The sequence below is a fragment of the Camelus dromedarius genome, chromosome 1 (genome assembly GCF_036321535.1).
Source record: "Camelus dromedarius isolate mCamDro1 chromosome 1, mCamDro1.pat, whole genome shotgun sequence".
NCBI classification, from domain to species: domain Eukaryota; kingdom Metazoa; phylum Chordata; class Mammalia; order Artiodactyla; family Camelidae; genus Camelus; species Camelus dromedarius.
In genome coordinates this window covers 60,513,422-60,539,013 of record NC_087436.1, presented here as the reverse complement: position 1 = coordinate 60,539,013, position 25,592 = coordinate 60,513,422, and the positions used below count along the sequence as shown (strand labels likewise).

At 36.0% G+C, this 25,592-nt stretch overlaps 1 protein-coding gene across 8 annotated transcripts in view; it reads right to left on the bottom strand.

Annotated features, from left to right (window-relative positions):
- Positions 1-25,592, bottom strand: part of SNCA (synuclein alpha) — a 232,365-nt gene that overhangs the window by 78,168 nt on the left and 128,605 nt on the right. For all 8 annotated transcript variants that reach the window (XM_064484887.1, XM_031469484.2, XM_064484883.1 and 5 more), the window contains one exon: positions 21,376-21,518. In XM_064484887.1, coding sequence (XP_064340957.1) covers positions 21,376-21,518 — 143 coding nt within the window. The remainder of the gene's footprint in view (positions 1-21,375; positions 21,519-25,592) is intronic.

Below are 25,592 nucleotides of genomic sequence, written 5' to 3'. Positions count from 1 at the left end.
GCCATTGCTAGAACTCAAATTTCTGGAATTCAAACTATACCACATGCAACAGATTACAGCTGCTGACAGTGGGAAAATATGGGAACTCTTTACATGGAGATCCTAAAGGGCAAGATTCCTATTTACTAGAGAATCAGTTTTTGACATGGGTCCTATGCTCATATTGCTGTTTTAATTTTTTCTTTATCAAAAAAAAAAAAAAAAGAAAGGAAAGAAAACAGACACAACAACCACCTCATCCTATCTGTGACCTTCAGCACCAAGCAAGACCCAAGAGAATATGAAGACAAATTTGTGGCAGACTTAGTATCCTGTCTGTCTCATTTCCATGGTTTTCTTAAAGTTAAGAGACTTGTAATGATTCCAGCCTGATAAGGAGAAAAAGACACTGAACTAAGCGTCCAGAGTTTAAAATAGATCCGGGAAAACCATTCTTTTAGCTTTAATGAGATTTGTCAGAATAACTGTTACACAGAGATGTTCTTTTTTCCCCAAAATCTAGGAACATTTCTTGTTCATTCTTGTATCCTAAAATTTATCATAGCATACGGCACTGCACAGAAATTCACTGAATATTAGTTGAATACTAGATGTGAAAGGAGGTAGTAAGATAAATAGGACCTCATATAATTTTTGTAGGGTCTTTATAGGCGCTATATTTGCCCATAAGGTAGCTTTTTAAATAGTTTTGCTGTTAGAGTCATTACCAGTTGCTGTCTAAGGGACCACTTTCAACCTTCAGTGAAAATACAACGTTTAAAAAGAATGAAAACTAAGAATGCAAATGTGTCTAATATAGATCACATAAAGGGCTGGAAATGAGCAGATAAAAGACAGCAAGTTTTAATATCTAGACAATAATTGGCCCTGAAAAGAAGTGTTGGCTCTATCAGCTTGTGTGAAATGTGCCTGAATGAAACCAAACAATGGTTTTCTCAAAGACAAAGTTAATATCAGCAAGTACATCAGTCTTATGCCAAGTTCTCTCCCAGCGAGATGTACAGAAAGCAACGTAACTCTAACAGGAAAAACCTCAGTGCTGTATTAACTGGGAATTGCACTGAAAATCTTTTAAAACATATTCCCTAAAGTAACAAATTTAATGCTAAAAAAACTAATAAATCTTCTTTCAATAAGAAAATGAACATATAGAAAACAAATTAAGAAAGAAATATTTAGAATTGAGAGAGAAGCTCCTAGGTATTGACATTAAAAGCAAGTTTCAAATCAATTTGAAAAATAAATAATATAGACAAACAAACAAAGTAAAAAGGAAGAAAGTTCACAAAGACATTACAGGAATATACAATTTCAAAAGCAAAGTTTACTAAACTTTAAAAATTAATTTTAAAAGAAGAATTTATATTGAGGATAGCATAATCCATCTCTTTCTATGTGTTTGGCTGATTGGGTTCAAAGACTGGGTAGAGAAAAAATAAGTGAACATTTTGGGCTGAAATAATTCCACACACAAAAAAAGAACAATGGATAAATTAAATAAAATTTGGTACGCTGATTCATATTCACATATATCTGTATTTGGGAAATAACTAATTTCCCCAAATTTTTAATGTGGTAGAAAGTATGAATTCCAAGCAAACATCCAAATTTGTCTGGGCATAAAAAAGCACAGATAGTCACTATCACCTTGAGTACCATCACTCCTACCTTTGTGAGGCAGTATGGGTCGGACACGAGGATCTACTCTAAGGCTCTTCAAATTTTACTCTATCTATTAGAAGGGGTCTAAGCACAGGAAGTTGAAAAGGGCTGGGCCCTCAAACCATCTTGTTCACATAATTTTCCCCAGCACGTAGGTCTGAGACATCTATTTTGGATTAAGAAAGAGCAAATATATGCAAAATTTGCACTGGATGTGAAGCTAGTGGTTCTTACACATAATTCTGCAGTATGATGTCAGTTGGTTCCCTCCCACAAAGGAGGAACTGCTAAATCAAAATGGTTTCAACCAGATCAGACATTACAGTCGGCAGAACTTATCTGTGCTTTTGAATGGATCTTCGCTTACTGTGCAGAAAATCTATCACACCCCAAGATGGCTCCCGAAATTAGAATGCTCTAGATAAACCAGTATAACCGATGGATAAAATAAATTACAATAAATTACTTTCTCTTGAATCTTGATCAAAATTCAGAGACAACTGCTCTGCATCACAAAAGCTAACTAGTTCTAAAGGTTTTTCTCTGCTCCTAATGAAATCATTACTGCTAAAGTATTCCAGGGGAAAATAAGTCAAGAAGCCTGTTGTTTCAGCCGGGGCTGCTCAGACTTCCGCACAGCTGATGAGCCCCGACGGTGACAAACGACACATTGTTCCTCAGCGCGCAGGCTTTGCTCCCTTTCATCTTCTTGCAACTGAACACTGTCACATTCCTTGCAGAGGAAATACATTTCATAGATGTCATCCTCGCATAAAAGGCAGAAGCAGGGGAAGTTCTTTTTTCAATCTGCCTAAACATTTCATTTTGTTATTTATATATCAATTACCATACGAAAGCATTGAGTATGTGTTTGGATATAAAATGTGGAAAGTTGTTTTGGAAGACATTACTTTCAAAGGAAAACACACAGTGGAAAGTCAGGAGCACAAGATCATCCCCTTTTAAGAGCAATCGGAAGCTTCCTGCCTTGCTAGTCTTAATCTTCTTTCTGGCATCTTAGGCTCACCAACTGCCTAATAGTGGATGCATGTGGTTCTGCCCATCTGTCCAACAGTCATTCTGATTTATGTGGTTTACTAAGAAAACATTTATTGCAGTATGAATAATGCATAGTGATAAGTAGTTCTGATATCTCCAAGAGTTATCTTATGAGTGAAATCATTGCTTTGTTGTTAAGGAGAAAGTTAATTTCATGTATCCATGTACCATCCACTAGGAGTTGCTATAAAAGTATGGAAAAGCAAGAAATTTTGTGATAAGTATGATGTATTTAAGTAATTTCATTAGAATAGGCTCATATTCCACAATATACCAAAGTACTAATATGCACCAGAGTCACGTGGAAATCTGAAGTAGAGAATATCTTTGCCATTTTACACATCCTTGCAGTTTGTCTATTGAAAGTTAAGATCAGAAATTCTGTATGCACCCAATATAGGAGCACCTAAGTACATACAAGAATTACTAACAGAGATAAAGGGGGATATTGATGGGAATACAATCATAGTTGGAGATTTTAACACTGCATTAACATCACTAGACAGATCTTCCAGACAGAAAATAAACAAGGCAACAGAGAAATTAAATACTACAATAGAAAAACTAGATTTGGTGGATATTTTCAGAGCATTACACCCCCCAAAAATAGGATATACATTCTTTTCAAGTACACATGGAACATTTTCCAGGATCGATCATGTACTTGGGCACAAAAGAAACCTCAACAATTTTAAGAAGATAGAAATGATCTCAAGCATCTTTACTGACCACAATGCCATGAAACTGGAAATCAACAACAGAGAAACAAAGGAGAAAAAAAGGAAAGCATGGAGATTAAACAATATGTTATTGAAAAAACAATGGATCAATGAGGAAATCAAAACTGAAATTAAAAAATACCTTGAGACAAATGATAATGAAAGCACAACCACTCAAAACCTATGGGACACAGCAAAGGCAGTGCTAAGAGGGAAGTTTATAGCGATACAGGCCTTCCTCAAAAAAGAAGAACAATCTCAAATAAACAATTTAACCCACCACCTGAATGAATTAGAAAAAGAAGAACAAAAAGCCCCAAAAAGCAGCAGAAGGAAAGAAATAATAAAAATCAGAGAGGAATTAAATACAATAGAGATTAACAAGACCATAGAAAAAATCAACCAAACCAAAAGCTGGTTTTTTGAAAAAGTAAATAAAATCGACAAACCTCTGGCCAAACTCACAAAGAAGAAAAAAGAGAGAGCACAAATTAGCAAAATAAGAAAGGAAAATGGAGAAATTACAACAAACAAAATAGAAATACAGAATATCATACGAGAATATTATGAAAAACTATATGGAACCAAACTGGGTAACCTAGAGGAGATGGACAAGTTTCTGGAAACATACTGTCCACCAAAACTGAATCAAGAAGAATCTGAACACTTGAACAATCCGATCACTAGAAAGGAAATAGAAATAGCAATTAAAAACCTCCCTACAAACAAAAGTCCAGGACCGGACGGCTTCACCGGGGAATTCTACCAAACATACAAAGAAGGACTCATACCAGTCCTTCTCAAACTCTTCCAGACGATTGAAAAGGAGGGAATACTCCCAAACTCATTCTATGAAGCCATCATCACCCTGATACCAAAACCAGGCAAAGACACTACCAAAAAAGAGAATTATAGGCCAATATCACTGACGAACATAGATGCCAAAATCCTCACCAAAATTTTAGCAAATAGAATCCAACAACACATAAAAAAGATTATACATCATGACCAAGTGGGGTTCATCCCAGGGACACAAGGCTGGTTCAACATACGCAAATCAATCAGTGTAATACATCACATCAACAAGAGAAAGGACAAAAACCACACGATCATCTCAATCGATGCAGAAAAAGCATTTGATAAAATTCAACACCCATTTATGATAAAAACGCTCGCCAAAGTGGGTATAGAGGGAACATATCTCAACATAATAAAAGCTATACATGACAAACCTACAGCCAGCATAGTACTCAACGGTGAAAAACTCAAAAGCTTCCCACTAAAATCTGGGACAAGGCAAGGATGCCCACTATCACCACTCCTATTCAACATAGTCCTGGAAGTCCTAGCCACAGCAGTCAGGCAAGAGAAAGAAATAAAAGGGATCCAAATTGGAAAAGAAGAGGTAAAAGTGTCATTATATGCTGATGACATGTTGCTATATATAGAAAACCCTAAAAGGTCCACACAAAAGCTACTAGAGCTGATTGAAGAATTCAGCAAGGTAGCAGGTTACAAAATTAACGTTCAAAAATCAGTTGCATTTCTTTACACTAATGATAAATCAACAGAAGAAGAAAGTAAAGAAACAATCCCCTTTAAAATAGCACCCAAAGTAATAAAATACCTGGGAATAAATCTAACCAAGGAGGTGAAAGAATTATACACAGAAAACTATAAACCATTGATGAAGGAAATTAAAGAAGACTTTAAAAAATGGAAAGATATTCCATGCTCTTGGATAGGAAGAATCAATATTGTTAAAATGGTCACACTGCCCAAGGCAATCTACAGATTTAATGCAATCCCTATCCAATTACCCAGGACATATTTCACAGAACTAGAACAAATCATAATAAAATTCATATGGAACCATCAAAGACCTAGAATTGCCAAAGCATTACTGAAGAGAAAGAAAGAGGCTGGAGGAATAACTCTCCCAGACTTCAGACAATACTATAGAGCTACAGTCATCAAGACAGCATGGTATTGGTACCAAAACAGACATATAGACCAATGGAACAGAATAGAGAGGCCAGAAATGAACCCACAAACTTTTGGTCAACTCATCTTTGACAAAGGAGGCAAGAATATACATTGGAATAAAGACAGTCTCTTCAGCAAATGGTGTTGGGAAAACTGGACAGCAGCATGTAAAGCAATGAAGCTAGAACACTCCCTTACACCATATACAAAAATCAACTCAAAATGGATTAAAGACTTAAACATAAGACAAGATACAATAAACCTCCTAGAGGAAAACATAGGCAAAACATTATCTGACATACATTTTAAAAATTTCCTCCTAGAAGAAATAAAAGCAAGAATAAACAAATGGGACCTAATGAAACTTACAAGCTTCTGCACAGCAAAGGAAACCATTAAGTAAAAGAAAATGACAACCTACGGAATGGGAGAAAATTTTTGCAAGTGAAACCGACAAAGGCTTGATCTCCAGAATATATAAGCAGCTCATACGACTCAATAAGAAAAAAATAAACAACCCAATCCAAAAATGGGCAGAAGACCTAAACAAGCAATTCTCCAAGGAAGACATACAAATGATCAAAAAGCACATGAAAAAATGCTCAATATCACTAATTATCAGAGAAATGCAAATCAAAACTACAATGAGGTATCACCTCACACCAGTCAGAATGGCCATCATTCAAAAATCCACAAATGACAAATGCTGGAGAGGCTGTGGAGAAAGGGGAACCCTCCTACACTGCTGGTGGGAATGCAGTTTGGTGCAGCCACTATGGAAAACAGTGTGGAGATTCCTCAAAAGACTAGGAATAGACTTACCATATGACCCAGGAATCCCACTCCTGGGCTTGTATCCAGAAGGAAATCTACTTCAGGATGACACCTGCACCCCAATGTTCATAGCAGCACTATTTACAATAGCCAAAACATGGAAACAGCCTAAATGTCCATCAACAGGTGACTGGATAAAGAAGAGGTGGTATATTTATACAATGGAATACTACTCAGCCATAAAAACCGACAACATAATGCCATTTGCAGCAACATGGATGCTCCTGGAGAATGTCATTCTAAGTGAAGTAAGCCAGAAAGAGAAAGAAAAATACCATATGAGATCGCTCATATGTGGAATCTAAAAAACAAAAACAAAAACAAACAAACAAACAAAAACAAAGCGTAAATAAAGGACAGAAATAGACTCACAGACAGAGAATACAGACTTGTGGTTACCAGGGGGGTGGAGGGTGGGAAGGGATAGACTGGGATTTCAAAACTGTAGAATAGACTACACTGTATAGCACAGGGAAATATACACAAAATGTTATGATAACTCACAGAGAAAAAAATGTGACAATAGTGTGTATGTCCATGAATAACTGAAAAATTGTGAAAAAAAAAGAAGTAGACAGTGGTAATGGTTGCAAAACATTATGAATGTAATTAAAGCCACTGAATTGTACACCTAAAATGGTTAAAACGGCAAATTTTTTTTGCTATATATATTTTACCTCTCTAAAATAGAATATAAGATTACCCATGAGTTGTTAATTGCTGAAACTGGATAATGGGCACATGGGTACATCATTATATTTTTCTCTCTTCTAAAAAAAAAAAAAAAGATCAGAAATTCTGGGTAGTCAGGTTTGTTTTTTTTTTTTTAAAGAAGACAATATCATTTATATTTGCTTTTAGAAGAAGGAAATAGTCCACATTTAAATGAATAAAACTAATTCTATGTTTCCTTTTCAAAAAAAAAATTTGTTTGTTTGGTTTTTGCAGGGGTGGATAATTAGGTTTATTTATTTATTTTTAATGGAGGCACTGGGGATTGAACCCAGGACTCTTTGTATGCTAAGCATACACTCTACCACTTATCTATACCCTCCTCCCTCCTCTTTTATGTTTTCTTGAGTACTGGAAATGTGTTTGGCAGTTCTGAAGAACAGCAAGGAGGCCAGTATAGCTGGAGGGCAGTGCCCAAGGAGAAAAGGGACAGGAAATGACATTACTGAGAACCAGATATCGTATGGCCTGTGACCACAGCCTACCCTCCTATGTGTGACAGGAGGTCACTGGATGGTTGAGGGCAGGGGAGGGATGCTTTGGTGTGTTTCAAAAGAATTACTCTGACTGGTGGAGACAGGCTACCCAGGGTGTGTGAGTGGAAGCGGGGAGGCCAGGTAAGAGGGGAGGGAAGGAGTCTAGATGAGAGACGATGAAGGCCTGGCCAGAGTGGTGGTGATGGGGAAGAGAGACTTGGGGAGATCAGGGATATATTTTCAAATACAGGTACACTGATTAGGTAGAGGATTGGAGGGAGGATGTGTAAGGAGAGGAATCAAGGATGCTTTCACGGTTTTGGCCTGAGCAACCAAATATGTACGATATATATTCAGATGCTGTGAGGGCGAAGTAAGGTGAGATGACTATGCATTTCAGCAGATTGGGAAAGTTTTCAGAGTTCTGAAGGCTTGCGTGGGCCTTTCTAGCCTGGGTAAAATTCAGTCAGGAGGCTTAAAGCCCTCTCACAGGTCAGGCAGAATGAAAAGTTACAGGCTGTGTTAGGTAACTGGGAGATATTTTGAAGACACTGTCTGCTTTGACTGAAGAGTTTTGTTAAATGATTGTGAAATATTTGGTTGAAAAGAAAGGAAGACTGGATAAAACAGGGCCTTGAATAACAGGATTAGGCCTTGGGGCTTGATTCTGTGGGTCGTGGACAGCCACTGGCTAACTTGGCTAGTAACTTCCAAATTCCCAGGATATTCTATTAAAGGAAGGACTGCCAAAAAACATTTCATGTATTCTGAAGATGGAGATCAATGTAGACGCATTTATAATATGGTTGAATTCTGAAAAGATCAAGATTTCTAAAGAAAATGCTACCACAAATTGCATTTTACACACACACGTGCCACACCCACACCTATATATAAAAAACACACTGAACCATCAGTCATAAGATACGCCCTCCCACCCCAAGTCAGTCTTTTGTAGTTTCCTTTTAAAAGGTATCAATTAGTTTCAAATAAGAAAGAGTGTGTGAAGGATGGAAGAAATTTCATTCTTTCCATAAATGATGAAAACACAAATATTTGTCAGATATAAGAAATATACTTTTTTCCTCAAATAGTTCCAGGATATTTATTACCTGAAAAATAGGTACTCTGGGGAATTTATTTTCCCCTAAAGCCTTCATTTTAAAAAAATCATAGTTGCCCATATTTTTAAAATCTGAAAAACTAATTACTACTTGCAACTGAAATCTCTTCCAAATACATACATCAATGGTTTGATCCTTGTTACATTTTAGTAAACTCTTAGGTCCAAAAATACAATTTACTTTAAAATGTGATCCCAGGCATTTGGGATGATCAGACCTACTAGTTACTACTAACAAGCTAACAGTCAGAGATTACAGAGAGGCCAAAGACTGTAAAGGTCCTCCTAGTCCAAGGACAAGGCCTGTGCTCATACGTAAAATGAACTGAATACTGCAGATGGGGTTATCTAACTCCAACAGAAATAAACTGACCATAGTAAAAAGTATTTCAAAGAAGTGACACTTTTACAAGTTCTTATATATTATCAGACAGGTTAACAAAAATACTGAAAGGTTATTTGTCAAGTTGGGGATTTGGGCATGCTGTAAATAAAGCATATTAAAATGCAAAAGGTAAAGTTTTAAGGATACAAGAAGATAAGAGGATGACAGCTATCTCAGAACCCAAAATATTTATACTAAGATTTAGTAATAAGATTTTGCAAAGTCAAATTGTGAGTTAGGCCCCCAATGATCAGATATGCCTGCCAAAAATGAGAGAGCAAATAAATTATTCAATCTACTTGGGCAGGTCACCTCATTCCTCCTTGAAGAGCTTTGTTAAAATTTATCTTGAAATTCAGATGTGGAACCCAGTATTACTAGCAAAAAGAAAATTGTTGACATGGTATCTTAATTTGGTTTGATAACTAGGATCAAGAGGAATAAATGGAAGAAGTGAATTATAATCTGATTTTTTGAGAAATAATAAGAGACCATGAATGCTATGATACCTCACTCAGAGACAGCCTTATTTCAAACTTGAAAGGAAGAGAAAGAGGTTTGGGAAGAAATCTTCAAACAAGGTCCATAATATTAGTAGACTACATATATGCATCATGATTAACAGCTAGATGTCAATGCCTAGAGCACTAGAAATTGGTCTTATATGGCACAATTCTTCTGATGATGCCTGGCGTAGTATATTGCACATAGCATGGTTTTAACAAATATCAGATGAATGGATGAATAAATACATAGGTGAATGGATGTACAGCAAACACTATAACTGTATTTTTCCGTATCTATGAAGCTGAGATGATTTTTTTTTAATCAGTTGAACAAATGTAAGTGAGAACTAGGAGACTAAGAAGGAAAATTAGGCTCTTTGAGTTCTAATTACAGTGAAAGCAGAAGAACGCTTAGTCACATAAATGCTGAATAGTGTGGAATATTACAAATACTATTTATTATGCTTTTGTTAGGAATCCAATACATACTTATTATAGGAAATTGGAGAAAGGGTAAGTGAGCAAAGAGAGACAGTAAGATGACTGCAATCCGTGCCCCAGAAATAGTCACTCAGTTGTAGTGTTTCCTCAAGGACAGTGTGGGAGGGCTTTTTGTGTCTGGTACGATGCCTGGGGAGCACTACTGGCATTTAACGAGTAAAGACCAGGACAGGGAAACATCCTATGTTGAATGGGAGCATTCTCCAAAGCAAAGGATTATCCAACTGGAAATGCAGAGTGCCTCATTGAGAAAAACAGAGAGCCTGGTGCAACTACTTCAGGCCCTTATTCATACATATAATACACACAGTTGTTTTTTTAATTAAAACTGGGTTATATGATCCAAATTATTCGTATTGTTTTATAATCTGTTCCTTTCACTTAATGCAGCAAGAACATCCTTCCTCCTCATCAGTTATTCTTCTGCACCAACATTTTAATGACTGCTCAGTGTGATCACTGTATGGATCAACCATAATGCATTTAACTAAGTCCCCATTGTCAAACTTCTAGCATTTCTTTCAATTTCATATTATAATCAATGCTGAGATGAACATCCTTATATCTAAGTTTACGGTCATTTAAATTCTCTGAAGTGAAATTGTTGATTCAAAGAATATAAATAATTTCAATTCTTTTAATACAGATTTCCAGCATGTCCTCAAAAATGACTTGTATCAATTTATTATATAACCACATTGTTGGTGACTGAAAGGACAGCTCAACGTAAAGTTGCCTACAATGTGAAACACCGACTGAGGGCACTGTACCCCCAGGTAACAGCTGGTCCCTTCCCTGTCTCACATCTAAGTAGAAGGTACAAGGACTACTGTGAAATAAGCTCACAGTTGAGACAGTGAAACTAAATCATAAAAGTTCAAGTACCAGACCCTTTCATTATTTTCCATCAGTGAAGCATAAAAAGAAAGAAGAAGAGATTTTCAGGGAAACAAATGGAACATTAGTTTGTCTTTTCCTCAGAACCCTCCTCTGCAGAGGCAGGTGGTGACTCATGAGGTTGGGGGAGGTCTGTGAGCAGGAAGACCAGCATCTCATTCCCTGGCAGGATGCTCCCAATGCTAACAGTGTGTGAGCAAACCAACACCAAGACGTGGGGTCTGACATACCCTGTGGGAGAGTTCAAGCTCGATCTCCATCAGCCCCACACACCCTGACTGCTGAGAGTCGAGGCCGCCGTAAGAGGAATTCCTAGGTTTCCCATGGGTCCAGATCAGGCCTTGGAATGTGGAGGTCATGGCAGGAGAGCCTGGCTGTCCCAGACCCCTGAGGTGAGGAGAGGACCAGCCAGCCACATTCAGACCACAGAGTACCACATCAGTCACCCAGGACGTAAGTGTCTGGGTGGAGGGAAGACCAGACCCAAGAGCAAAATGTTCCTGCTCCCACTCCTTGTCCTGGCCTCCCTTTGCAGATGTACAACCCCATCTCAAGTGAACTTGGGATAGGGAACTTTAAGCTTCTATCAAGCTCTGGCCGCAAATACATCTTGAATTTGATCCAACATTTATATAACGATTCTGTTTTACCCTGGAAATAACGAAACAAGATAAAATACAAGGCTTTAAAGATTATACACTAGGTCTTAGTGCTTATCATGAAGGTGCTCAAGTCAGATGAGCTTGGGGTCATTCCTCCTCTGGACCTGCCCCCCTTCTAAAAAGTCTTGGCATGAAAAATTAGAGTGAGGAGAACCTCTCTGGCTTCCTTCCCTTTGCTGGACTTCCTTGCCTTTGAGTAAAAGGGAAAGGGGCCAGGAAGATGCCTCAGCCAATTTTCACAGTCGCAAACTACTTAGACCTGCCCCCATCCAGGTCAACAGGGAGCTTTGTCAGGATTTGGTACAAAAGCTTCTTATGAATAGAGTCCTTTCTTTGGTCTTGTACCAAGGGAGCTTACAGAAAATGACTATGAAAGAATAGGATTTGGATATGGGATGCTGAGTCCTGATAATCCTCTAAATGCCTCTAATCCAGAACCTAAAAAACAAGACTTATTAAGAAAAGGAAGAAAAGAGGGAGCGGGGATAGTTTCCATTAGCCTGGGGCGTCTCACACCTGTGTTCCACGGAGTACCCACAACTGTTCTCCATGGGTTTGGCATCAAAAAAACATGATTGAAGACAAAAACTCTACCCCTAACACAAGATATTAGGGCTCCTAGATTTTCTTCAGTTTAAAAGAGAAACATTTTAACTCTGTTTAATCTAGTGTTTCCCAAAACTGTTTATTTCCAGTTGTAACATGTATGTAATGTTCAGTGGAAACATATGGGGGAAATCTGACAAAAAATAATAGTAATATGATGGCATTTTATTTAGCTAAAAAAGTAGACTGTTCAGTGAATGTTTTCTCTCCTTTTTGTGTTTGCAATTTACTTACTAAATAACATCAAAATATAAATAAATATGCAAGTGAACTTCTATAATCATATATCTAACACAACTCAGAGAAAATGTAGGCCCTTCTTAGCAAAAGGTTGCAACTGCACAGTGCATTACAGTTGGTTGTTTATCTTTTGTCTGCAATATATCATTTCATTCACACACTGATCCTGTGCAGTGGCTGGCCAGTTATAGACCAGTAGGTTTGGTTTAGAAAGGTTAAATGAGTTTCCAGAGGTCTGGCAATGCATAATTGAACAAACTGGCCTAAAATTCAAGCCATTAAGCACAGACTTAAAACATTTTGAACTCATTTATTCCAACACTTTTATTTCACAGATGAGAAAATCTGTGCTCAGAGGGGTTAGATGACATCATCCAGCCCCAGGAGAAAGACAAGACCAACTCCACGCTCCCTGACTTAAAGCCCATGCTCTCTACACTAAGCCAGGCGTCTCCTATGCATGACCAAGTCCAGTGGTGCAGGTAAACCAGGAACCCAGCACAGAGACAGAGGCCAGCTGGCTACCATGTGGGTCCAACAACAGATGTTAGAGCAGCTTTAGTCAGAACATTTGTCACCTGCCTTTGGTTCAGACACAAATGTTAGTTTCCCTTTGCAGGAAGAAGGATTATTATTATATGCAGTTATTAGTATTTTGTGAAGGTAATTTTTAAGGTGTCTATTTTAGATATGTCATAACATTCAAGTTAAAGTACTTTTAAGGCTATTACATGCTTTGTGTGACAATTATATTGATCCCCAAATGCAGCAACAGAAGTAGGAAGCATACGCCTTTTCTAATTTTGCTACAGATAGTAACTTACATACAATCCACTGAGGAAAAACTGGGGCCTTAAGGCACAACTGTATGTACCTGCTCAGAAAACTCACGTGGCATGAAATAGGACAGTGTCTATTGAAAGGATCTTCTGCATTTTTTCAGGATTCCCAACAATCAAATAGAATAAAATGTATACACATGTGAATTGGAGATGATTTGCTAATACGGCTTCCCAGACATATCATTCCCCTGTAAGCACTGACAGTTAAGTGCTACTTGATCTCCTTAAACACAAAATTCACATTTTTCTTCACTACCCACAAAGCTGCAACTGAATTCATTCTTATGAATTGAGTTCCAAATAGATTTATCATACTGTGTTGGTATGAAGAATACAAAAGAAAAAGTAAGATAGTTTCCACCTCTAATCAGGAAAATAAAATCTCTATATATTCCTTCTTTTTATTTTTCATTTGTTCATTGAATTGTTTATTTATTCAACAAACATAATTTCTGTTTCAGCATTCTTTGTATTAATGTACACTATAGTCTTAATAAGAATTAAATACTACTTTTGGAATTTTCAAAACATCTGCTTAGTGATACCAGAATTACCTGGTAAAGAGGAATATTTAAGTTGTAACTTAAATATATAAATGCTTTGTAAAGTTTTAATAGTTTCTTATAAAAGAATTACCTCATATTTGAGTTGGCAAACTACTCATTTTCCCCTCATAGAAGAACAATTAGATTGATGAAATATATCACCAAATTCTAGTTCCCATAATTATGTATTAGTATGCAAAACACAATCAGCAACTCATTTACCTTATTTCTGTTCCTTTTAATTCAAGTAAACATATTTTTTTCTAGATTGTGTGTGCTTTGAATATTTTGAGAAACTAGAACCTTTCCATTGTCTCTTGATAAAACAAATACCACTGTCAAATGTCTCCCTGAAAGTTAGAAAACTAAAAGCCTGTATTTGAAGGGACAAAAAAACCAAATTATTCTCACTTTTTGGGAATATTCAACTTGATTATCATTGAAGTTTGGGATAAGATTATTGCATATCATAATAAATAAGCACATTTTATTCTTGTCACTTAAAATTATTATTTTTTTCCAGGTTTTCCACTGAATTATAAGGTAGAAATATGGCTCAGATGGTAATAGAGGTTTAAAGGAAACACCTAAGTTTAAAATCATCTGACAGTTTAAAAGTATCTGATTAATGAAACACTATCAAAAATATCATGGTATCTTTGCATTTGAAGGGGCAACAGCAATGTATGTGAGACACATGCACAATGGAAATGAGCTCATACAAGTACGGGCACTGCTCTTACATTGCATTCTGCAGAATTTTAATCCACATTGAGCATTTATGAAGGAATAAACCAACTGCACAAGTATGATTTAAAGCTGTTCATCAGTGTGCCTTGGAGTAGTTCTTTCACATTCTTCCTATAATGTATTTCTCTAACAAACAAAACTATCATCACCATTGGCCCTCTGAAGACTGAAATTGGATTTGTAGTTATGTACATATAGTAACGGTTAAATGCTTACAAATTATTAACCACTGGTTCTAGGATTCGGGTGGAAGTATTTTTATGCTCCTGTGTCTAAACAGCCAAAGTGTGGAGGCTTTTATCTCCATATATGCAAGGTAATTTCAGTCTACCGACAAAAACAAAATTTAAAGTACAATATTTATTGACAGGGTACGTCTCTCATTTCTAACAGAAAGCATTTTTTCCTATGATGGATATATACTTGTTACAGACACCTGTTCTCAAAGACCAGAGATGCTCCTTTTCCCCAGGGGTAAATATATCGTGGCCCTGCCTTGACGGCACATTTCTGGAAGGCAGGAGCCAACCAAGTGTTAGCCTCCTTTGTATTCCCCACATGCCCAGCTGAGCGCCCAGCACATACAAAGTATCCATTAAATGACTGAATGCTATTGAATTTTACTGAAAACGTAAATTGTAAGCCTATGTTCCTTACAACTTTATATGTAATGTATAGAGTGCTTTCCCATTTACAACCTTGTAAGATTAAGGGTCATTAGGAATTATGATTCATCCATCCTGAACCCAGGAAAATACTATGAGATACATAGAAAGCCCATCATAAAAGATGTGTTCCTAAGTGGAGACAGTTTACGTAATATTAGTAGACTTTCATGAGTATAGAATATTGCCTTCACATACCACATTGCGAGATAGTACTGATTATATACATTTTGAAGCGAATCAGTTAGGTCAATTAGGTTTTTTAATTACCACATTATGCTTTCACCTAAGATTATAATGATATTAATAGTATACGTCACTCCCACCACAAATACAAATCAGGGAATTCACTATGTCACAAAGCTTTTAGATTAGGTTTAAATTTAACTATCAATCTTGTTAGTTACCTTCTGAGGTCAAGTACAAAGCAAGACTCAAACTTCTAATGATTTGAGATAATATATCAATCATTCCTAAACATTTAAGGAAAAGGTTTACTGTAAATGAAAATGTTTCGCTAATGTTGATATCTCTTACTAGTTTCTTATAAAGAGTATTATGATCATGTCTATGATATGGGATGTTTCTGCAAAGAAACCTAAAAGGCCGTCTAAGACCTTTGGCTTATTTGTGGAATCAGCATTGAATGAGTTAGTTGATGGCAACATTCATCATCTGACTAATAATTTAATTAGAAGGTCTGTAACATTCAAGTGTTTAAAATAAATCTGCATCAAACTGAACATGACAGTTCTGCTAAATCAAAGGAAATAAGGACACTTAAATGTTATAGATCATAATATCAAGCATGACATTTTTCATTCCTGCTTTGTTTTATTCATCTGACACACACTTGGTGAGCTAGCCTCTTATAAATTAAGGCAGCATTACGGAGAATGCATGCTTCTATCCATTTGAAATCAACATTTTCTGGATAACTGTGCTGGGGATAGTAAAAACTGTTTATAATCTGATCTAATTTTCCCAAAATGGCATGGTTTAGGAACTTTATTCTGATTCTTAAGAAAAAAATAAACAGATGAAACATAATCTATTTTAAGTATCTGAGGCTATAAATATTTCAAGCTTATATCTTGCACAAAAGATATCTCCAGGTACATAGGTCCTAAATGGGATGTGATAATGAAGCTGTACTATTTGTCAGACAGTGGCTTTACAGTTTATTCAGAACTTTTACATGTCCAGAAAATTACAGAAGTATAAACCTCAGGGACACTGAGGATCCAACTCTTCTAGGGACTTCCAGATAGCATTAAAGAAATGCTCATTTGTTCAACAAGGATTTATCTGAGGAGTAAATACATGCAAAGCACTATTAAAAGATTGGGATGGAGCAAATGTTCTAGTGAACAGCTGTAATTGTAAATATACATGCACCACATAACAACTCTTACTCAAGTGACTTTCTTTTATAATATTCTTAGTACAAGAGGATCATTTGTTCTCAATAGAAGGAAACATAAATTTTGTTTTATGACATCATTGTTTGAACTTAAAACTTGAATGCCTCTGCCAATGTATTTGTAGCATGTTTCTTTGTGCCAGTCAAATGAATGGGCTTCAGGAAATGAGCTGTACAGCTAATAGCTTCTTGTGTGCATACAGGCAAAAATATAGATCAGTAGATGTATTATTCTGATATATTTAAGAAGCTAATAATATTTGATTAAAAAATTTTAAAATTCAAGACATTCTATTTGTCCTTTAATCTAGTATCTTATAATTAGAAATTATTACTAAGGGTAGCTTCATTCATATGATCAAATTCACAAAAACACTTAGGTATCTGTGATCATATCTCTCTGTTAACATCAAAAGGAGATGAGTACACCAAAGCAAGCATGCTCAAGAGATTTACTTAGCAAAAATAAAAAGAGAAAAATAAAAATGAACAATGAGAGCTCTTGGCTTAAGAATACAAATCCAGAAACCACAAAAGAGAGGAAAGAAAGAAAGGGAAGAAGGAAAGGATGGATGGATAGATGGATGGGTGGATGGAAGGAAGGAAAGAAGGAAGAAAAGAAGATTTATCCTCTCATCAATCAAGAAATGATGAGCCAAATACACTCAAAGGGCATGAGGGCTGAACACCAATGCAGCCACTCCTCTTGCAGTGTTCCTGGTATTCACGAGGCACCACCCAACAAGAGAATGGCAAAGCCATTGATCCACTTCAACAAGCTAACAGTGGCCATGCTGATCACATTCCTCTTCCCCCCGGGCTTGTGAACTGTATCATTACACCTTGTTGATACCACTTCCTGCATAGTTTTTGAATTAATGCATTTCTTTCTTCTTCCCTCAACAACACCTTGGAATTCACAATCATCTCCTCTCTTTCCATCACAGTCCACCAACCCATGCCTGGTTTCCACTCCTTCCTCCCTTTAATCTGTTTCCCACCCTGCAGGCAGAGACATCTTTTCAACATGCATAAGAAGATATGGGGTGTGTGTGTGTGTGTGTGTGTGTGTGTGTGTGTGTGTGTGTTTATACACATACATATGATGGAATACTACTCAGCCATAAAAAACAATAAAATAATGCCATTTGCAGCAAAATGGATGGACCTGGAGATCATCAAGTGAAGCCAGAAAGAGAAAGAAAAATGCCATATGATACCGCTTATGTGTGGAATCTTAAAAAAGGACACAAATGAACTTCTCTACAAAACACAAACAGACTCAGACATAGAGAACAAACTTACGGATATCAGTGGGTAGAGGAGGTGGGAAGGCATAAATTGGGAGTTCGAAATTTGCACCTCCTGGGGAGCGATGGAAATATTACCTATCTTGATTGTGGTGGTGGTCTCATAGGTGTATCATACCACAACAAAGGTGCTTAAAAAAAACATGCAAACCTATAACCTGACATCCATATTAAAGGCTTCAAATGCTTTAATAGGTTCCTCTATTTCTAGAATAAAGACCAATATTTTAACATGACTGACTGTGACATAGCCCCTGCTATGTCCTTATATTTTCTGGCTCCACCTGTCCTCTTTGATTCACCACGGTCTCCTCCTACTGCATTAAATTTCCTCTTGTTGCTTTTGCCTAGAATGCTTTCCCTCTAACTCCCACTTTTAATAATTGCCAGTCATTTTTTGGATCTCAGCCCAAACATCACTTCACCAGGGAAGCCTTTGTGATGCCGTCCCTATTCCGACCCTGAGGTAGCTGGGTCAAGTCTCCTTTGAGATATTGTTGGCATTATGCACTCCATGGCATTTATCACAGTTTATAATTACACACATTGTGTGGTGATTAGTTGATTACTATTGCTCTTTGTCACTAGACTATAAGTTCAAAGAAGAAAACAACAGTGCATAGTTTTCTCATCATTTTAACCTCAATATCTAGCAAAGTTCCTGGACACAGAGTGAGCAAGCATTATTTCTTGAATGAATAATGAGTGTCAAAATGGGGGTCATTAACAAATGGTTAGAGCAACAATAAACTGCTTATTTCCATTCACCAGAATTGCTTTGATCAGAGTTTGACAAAATTATTTCAAATTTCATAATGAACAAATTCAATGATTTTGTTTAAACTCTAGAATTTTTTGCATTTCATAAATGTGGCTTAAATGAAAGTTTACTAGCATCTTCTTTGAGTTATTATAGAAACTCAGAGCTTTATTGCTAAATTGGGCCTTAACAATTTTCTAGGATAGATCCCTCATTATATAAGACAGAGTCTTAGGAAATCTTCAAAAGGTCATTCAGACTGTTGGTGACAGAGCAGGGATGAAAATCAGCCATTTAAACTCCCAGCTCAATTTTTTTTTTTTTTGCTATAACTATGCTGCAATTTCTAGGTTTATGACTTCATTTTCATATCAGAAATTTGGAAGAACCTGTAAGTACCCATAAGAGAAATATCTCCAAATGGTTAATTTTGCTACATCATTTATATTTCTGCTTTAAAATACTAAAATAAATAGCAGTATTTTAGAAGGATAAAAAGCAAGCCCAATTTTGTAAGAAATGAAATATTTTCATGTCTTATTTGCAATGTATATTGTCTGCCTTAAATGGGGGCAAGATGGGGATGGTACACGTTTCCCTGTTTTCTTAATATTCTGGAGCAAGAAATTTTCCCAGTTAAATCATCTGGCTGTCCATAATTCAGTTTCTAAAAACCCAAAAGGAAGGTAAATTTTGAGGAAGGGATTGGGGAAGTGACATAGTGAATAGAAAAATCACTGCTGGTATTCAGTCTATTACAGTCAGCTATATGACCTTGGAATGCTTACTTCCCCTTTGTAGATTTCCTCATCTGGACAATCAGGAAATTGCTCTAAATCATGGGCTCTGTTGATGGACTTACAAGATCCCACTAAGTCCTTTGGTGTGTGTATGTGAGTGCACATTTTTCTGGGTAGAGGGTCCATAGATTGTATTAGATTGACAAAGATCTGGGACAAAAAACACATGAATTGCTTTTGTACTAAAATATGAAGTCCTTCCTAATTTTGGAAATGGAATAAAGCTATAAATAGAATTATCATTTCAGATGGACAATAGAAACTAGTATAATTATTGGCCTGAGTAATAAGATTATTTGAAAAGCATATTCTGCACAAAGGAATACTACTCTCACCAATCACACATTCAAGTGCTAGCTGAAGAACTCCACCAGAAGCCCAGTCCGGATTTTTCCACAATTAGCATCAACTGTCCCAGACAAGGCAACTACATGTGATAAAATCTCAGTATGTCACAGGTTGTTAGTCCTTTCTTTTTATTACCATTGTTTTAATGAGTCATCAAGGGAGGCCTGTTTCACACAGTTATATCAAGCAGAAACAATCCAGAGCAGTTTGTCAGCAAAGAAAGATATTTTCTTATAGTTTTCAGGATATTTATTCCAAAATATTTTGGTTATAACTTTGAATGGTTGCATAACCAAGGTTGCTGTAGCGCATGTAAAACTATTAAAGACACAGAAATAAAAGTCACTCTGCTTATCCCTTATTTCCTTCCTTCTTTTCCTCCTTAATGTAATAAATATTCCTTAATCATCTCCTATGCATCAGGCACTCTCTTAGATACTTGTAAAACATCAGTGAACAAACTAAATATATTCTAACCTCAGGAAGTACTTGTATTTCAGAAGGGGAGAAATAAAATAAACATCATGCATAAAAACAAGTAAGTTATTGATTATTTTTAAAGATGATACATGTTTTGACCAAACAAAAAAAAAAAAAAAAAAAAAAAAGGAAAAAATAAAGAGTAGAGAAATTAGGAACCCCAGAAGTAAGGAAAATGGTTTCCATTTTCAATAGGTCAGGGTAGACCTCCCTGAGAAGGTGTTGTTTAGCAAAGACCTGAGGAGATGAGAGAATAGACAAGTGTGATCTTGGGGAAGAGCTTTCCGGACAGAGGGAGGAGCCCAGGCAAGAGTACTTGTGATGTGATCAAGGACTAGCAGGGAGGCCACTGCGGCTGGGAAAAAGCAAAAAGCTTTCTGCTGCTGTGGTCATGAAATTTGTAAAGTTTCACCTTCCAGTTCACCCCTCATTTCTGTTGCTTGTTTAAAATGAATGTCATAATATCTTCTGAATAATCCTCCTAGAGTCTCATATTTGTCAAGAAAGGCAAAGTCAGAATTCTGAAAATTTTAAAAATCACCCTAAAACCATGCCCTCTGGTTGGTAACATAGCTTAAGTCTCTCAGTTTCCACAAACATATTTGGCAATGAACTCTTATGCAGTAAGCAAATAAGCCACTTAATAAGAGATGATGTCACTACAAAGAAATCAAGTAAAAGATCTTCATTTTGAAAATTTAGAGATCAGGCACAAAGCATCTGCTATATTTCAACACAGAGAAATTCCAAGATTCATAGCTAACATGAAAGCACCCATTCTTTCTGAAAGGTCACTGTTCATTTGGGCATTTATTACATTGCTCATTTCACTAACTTTTCTCCAGAAAACAGAACAATCACGATTATTGTACAGTTTTCACAGCCTTTATCTGGGTGAATTACCTCCAAGAAGAATACACATGTAAAGGTAGTACTTTTTCTATGAAGAAAGGTCAGTTGGCCCTCCCCCAAGCAAGCATCTCATTCCTGCCTCGTGCCTTGCCTGAAAGTGCACCGGGATTCCACAAGCCTACAAATGTAATAGAAAATGTTTGCAGCCATACCTTGCTCAACCGATCCTTTTTGCCAAAGCCAGTGGCGGCTGCAATGCTCCCTGCTCCTTCCACTGTCTTCTGTGCTACTGCTGTCACCCCTGTCACCACTGCCTCTCCAACATTGGTCACTTGCTCTTTGGTCTTCTCAGCCACTGGGATAAATCAAGAACAACAGATTAAGGGATGGTGGACCGACAGCAATTTAAGACAATCTCACTTCCACGAGCCGTCAACTTCTAAAGACCTATATTAACACACATGTAGATAACTGAAGAGTCAGATGTAATAAAAGTGACAGATTTCTAAGTGGGCATGACTTAGCCAAACATTGAATCTTTGCTAAGATATCCTGTTGTAATCATGCAGATGTCAAAAGGCGTTTCAAGCAATCACAGATTTAGAGCCATGAGCAATTTCAGTTTGGCTGACATTTTATTAAGGAAATTTTACTGAAAGCAATGCTTACAGGTGCAGTTGTATCAAATTCAACACGAAATTTCTTTCTTTATTTCAATTTCAATGCCAATTCTTTGATCTCACTCAGCATGTTTGTTTCACCACACCTTCTGAGTCACACAACACATATCTGCTCTCACACGTTACCATCAGAAAGAAATAACAGTCAGGCATGGTTATGAAGGAACTTTGATCTTTTTACAAAACATTAGGTAGTTGAAACAGAAGGGTTTTTAGTAATAAGATTGATATTCAATCATTTTAATGGGAACAAAAGAGCTAGACTTAAAATATGAAAATGAAATGGTTTATTGAGCACACAATTTCTTTTCATTAAACAAAATATGGTGATTCAGTAGTTTTCTAAAATAAGTTAAAAATTTAAGATGGTGTAAATAGTTTGGAATTAGATTTAGAAGAGATTTAATCTCACATCAAAATTTCTCCAAGACTATATCTGATATAACTGTTGAATTAATCTTTCTGTATGACCTCCATGCCAATATCAAATAAAGGAAGTTCCAATAAAATGTGTGTTTCAATTAAATTAAGAGTTTAAAGATGAGATTCTGCTTTTTCAACAATTTCGAGGTCAAAAGAGAAAAAAACCCAATCCTTCACCTAAAAGTTATAACATTTATACTCATCAAGTCTGGGCATGCATTCTTATCTATATCTATGTAATGTCTGCCTTCTTTTTTGGCCCCACAAACTCATTTTTTGTCTGCTTTTCCCCTCCACATTTCAGGAACTTTGGGTTTTTAGCACTATTCCTCCTCAAGTTCTTTCCTAAGCAAATAGAGACACATCTTGTTCTGTGTATGTCTGTATACGTCCTCTCCACATAAATCTCAGTCTGAGGAATCCCATGAGTTGCACGATGTTAGCTGTAAAAGGTTATGTGCTAGTCACGTGATTATCACACAGATATCCTGTCGTCAGTTGGGAGAAGCCAATGAATAAATAGTAATAATGTGGACAAAACAATGGCATTTTGAATATACTATGTAGGTCATGGAAGCTGAGGTGGTCTATAAGGACACAGAGTCTCACTCCCCAGTCTAGGCACCTTGGGGAGGTGAAGTGACCCTAGACTAAAACTAGGAAGGGTTCGCAGCAGCTGTGGCTTGATATTTGCCTTCTGCTACTTCTGGGGATACGGTCGCTGCCTGCTAACTAGTAATGGCTAGTCCCAATGCAAAGTTCAATTTAAATGCCGGTGAAAAGCAGTACTGGAAATCTCATGTTTTTAAACATTTCCAGAATGTTGATGCTTTAAAAATAGAGAATTATGGGCTTTAAGTTCTCTTTTTTTTCTAAAAACATGAATAGAAAATTTTACTTGAAAGTGAACATTTTCTTCTTACAAAATCTCAAAGACAAAAATAAATTTTGATCTTTTTACAGATTCATTTTTCTGCCAGACATGAAACTTTAACAATTCTAGTTTTATATATGTATATACTTTTTATAACACACATCAACTGCACAATAAAATGCACTTTGTACTTTATTATAATTTCATTAAATTTTATCATTTTAAGAGTAAGCAAATTAGTTACATTACAAAATGGCAGTGTACAAGCAGCAATGACAGACACATACTTAAAGATCCCTGTGGGACCTGATTTATCTAGTGGGGTATCTACTAACCTTGAGCCCTTATTTTCCCACGTTAAAGCCTTTTACATTCTTTCTCTGCTCACTGACATTCCACACAAAAGAGTGACAAAACAAAAGGAGAGGAGATACACTCAAATTACTGCATTTTGAATCTGATAAATGGTATTTAAGGGACAAGACCTTATAACCAGGATCAAAAAGATACATTTAACCAATTGATAGCATATTTTAATTCACTACCTTTTCCCAAATGTTCCAATCTTTCCCATTTTGCAGGTCCATCTGGCCAGAAGCCCTCTTAGAAAGTTCTCTGTTTCTTCAGCAAATTCAAACACTTTATTAAAATCCACCTCAAATGTCAAAATCCATGTTAAAAACCTCTCCCCTCAACAGGTGTCCTTCTTCCTCCACCTGTGATGCCATAACATTTTCGGTATGTCTTTACTATTGAACATTTTACATTGCACCATAGTACTTCATTTCCCAGTATGTCTATCCACCTCCACCAGTATGTTTTGAGTTCATTAGAATGAGAGACCCTGTTTTATTTTTCTTTATATTATTTCACAGTAGATAATAATTTTGAATGCATTAAAAGAAATTTTGTCTATATGTGTAATTTACACATTAACTTCAATAATTAGATTTATATTTCAGTCTAATTAACAATCAAATTCCAAAAAGGAAATGTGGCACCAACTTTTAGAATAGATACAGTAAATCTAAACTTGTAAAATGTACCTATAATTTTAAAGTAATAAAATTATAAAATTAGGAAGATCTAGTTTAGAATTGGTATCAAATGACAGATTTGAGGAAAATAAATTTATATTTTAAAGTAGTTTAACAAGGAAGTTTAAGCTATTACAGGTTGAAAATTAACTGTGTTCATTATCATATAATAAATTCCTGCTTATAAGAATCAAAGCCGGCAGAATTTCTCCAATAATAGGAATTTGTTTACGTCATACATTTTGGAGGGAAAAAATGAGTAAGCTTATATCAAAATGTATTTTTTAAAGCACCTTCAAAGACACGTCATTCAATAAGTCCAGATTAAGTACACTGTTGTATTTTCTTATAATGTGATGCATTGACAACTCAAATAATAATGTCCTGAAATCAAAAAGCCAGGGATTAAGGTAGGGTTTCCTGGATTTTATCTTGAGATTATCTAGCTAGGAGAATTAATCTTCCCTGGGTATTGTAGGTATAAAACTCCTGGCCTTACTAAGTTTACTAATGTCTATACTTCTGCAAAAATAGTTAATGAAATGAATCTTAAGAATTTTTTCTTTTAACATTAACTGATAATGTTATATACTTTGTAACAGTTTCTCACTTCCCTGATTTAAGAGTAATGACAATAATAACAATTATTTAGTATTTATTATGTACCTATAATAAGCATTATGTACCTATAATAAACATTTTACCTATAATAAAAAAGTATAATAAGTAACTAATTCTCTCTCTCCTTAACCACTGAGGTAATTACCTTAAACTATCTATTTATCCTTATAATTTGAATCTGGAATTTTATATTAAATAACTCTACTCAACAAATTAAATAATTCATTTATCTGTTATGAGAGAGGAATGATACTTATTGCAGCTGACTGATTCCAATGCAATTTTCATAGGCAGACTATTTATGACAACATTTTTGATACTTTACTACTGTAAGGGTGGCTGATGGGGACAATGGCTGTAAATATTGCCCACACCAAAATTATCATGGTCTCCCTGCTTAGTGGCTTTTCCATAGTACTCTGGGGAACATTAGTTTAATTCAACCCTAATAACTATTTTAAAAAGGTCAAATAAGTTTGCGAAATCCTGGGTTAAATAAAATAATGCAAATGTATTAAATGGAGAAGAACTCAGATTCCTTAATATGCTAAAAGGAAGACATGATTTGCAAAGTTTTCCAGCATTATAAAACCAGGGAAACTTTAGCTGGTGGGCTACTGTTTTTCAGAAAACAATTTGCAAAATAATTCTTATTGTACAAACTTCAGTCACCTGTGCCAGGACATGCATGCATGTGTGCACACACACACACACACGCATCACTCTCAGCCCCCTAAACCCATGTTTGCATTCCGTCATTCTGAAGAAGACTCAAAAAAATTCTAACTTTGTCA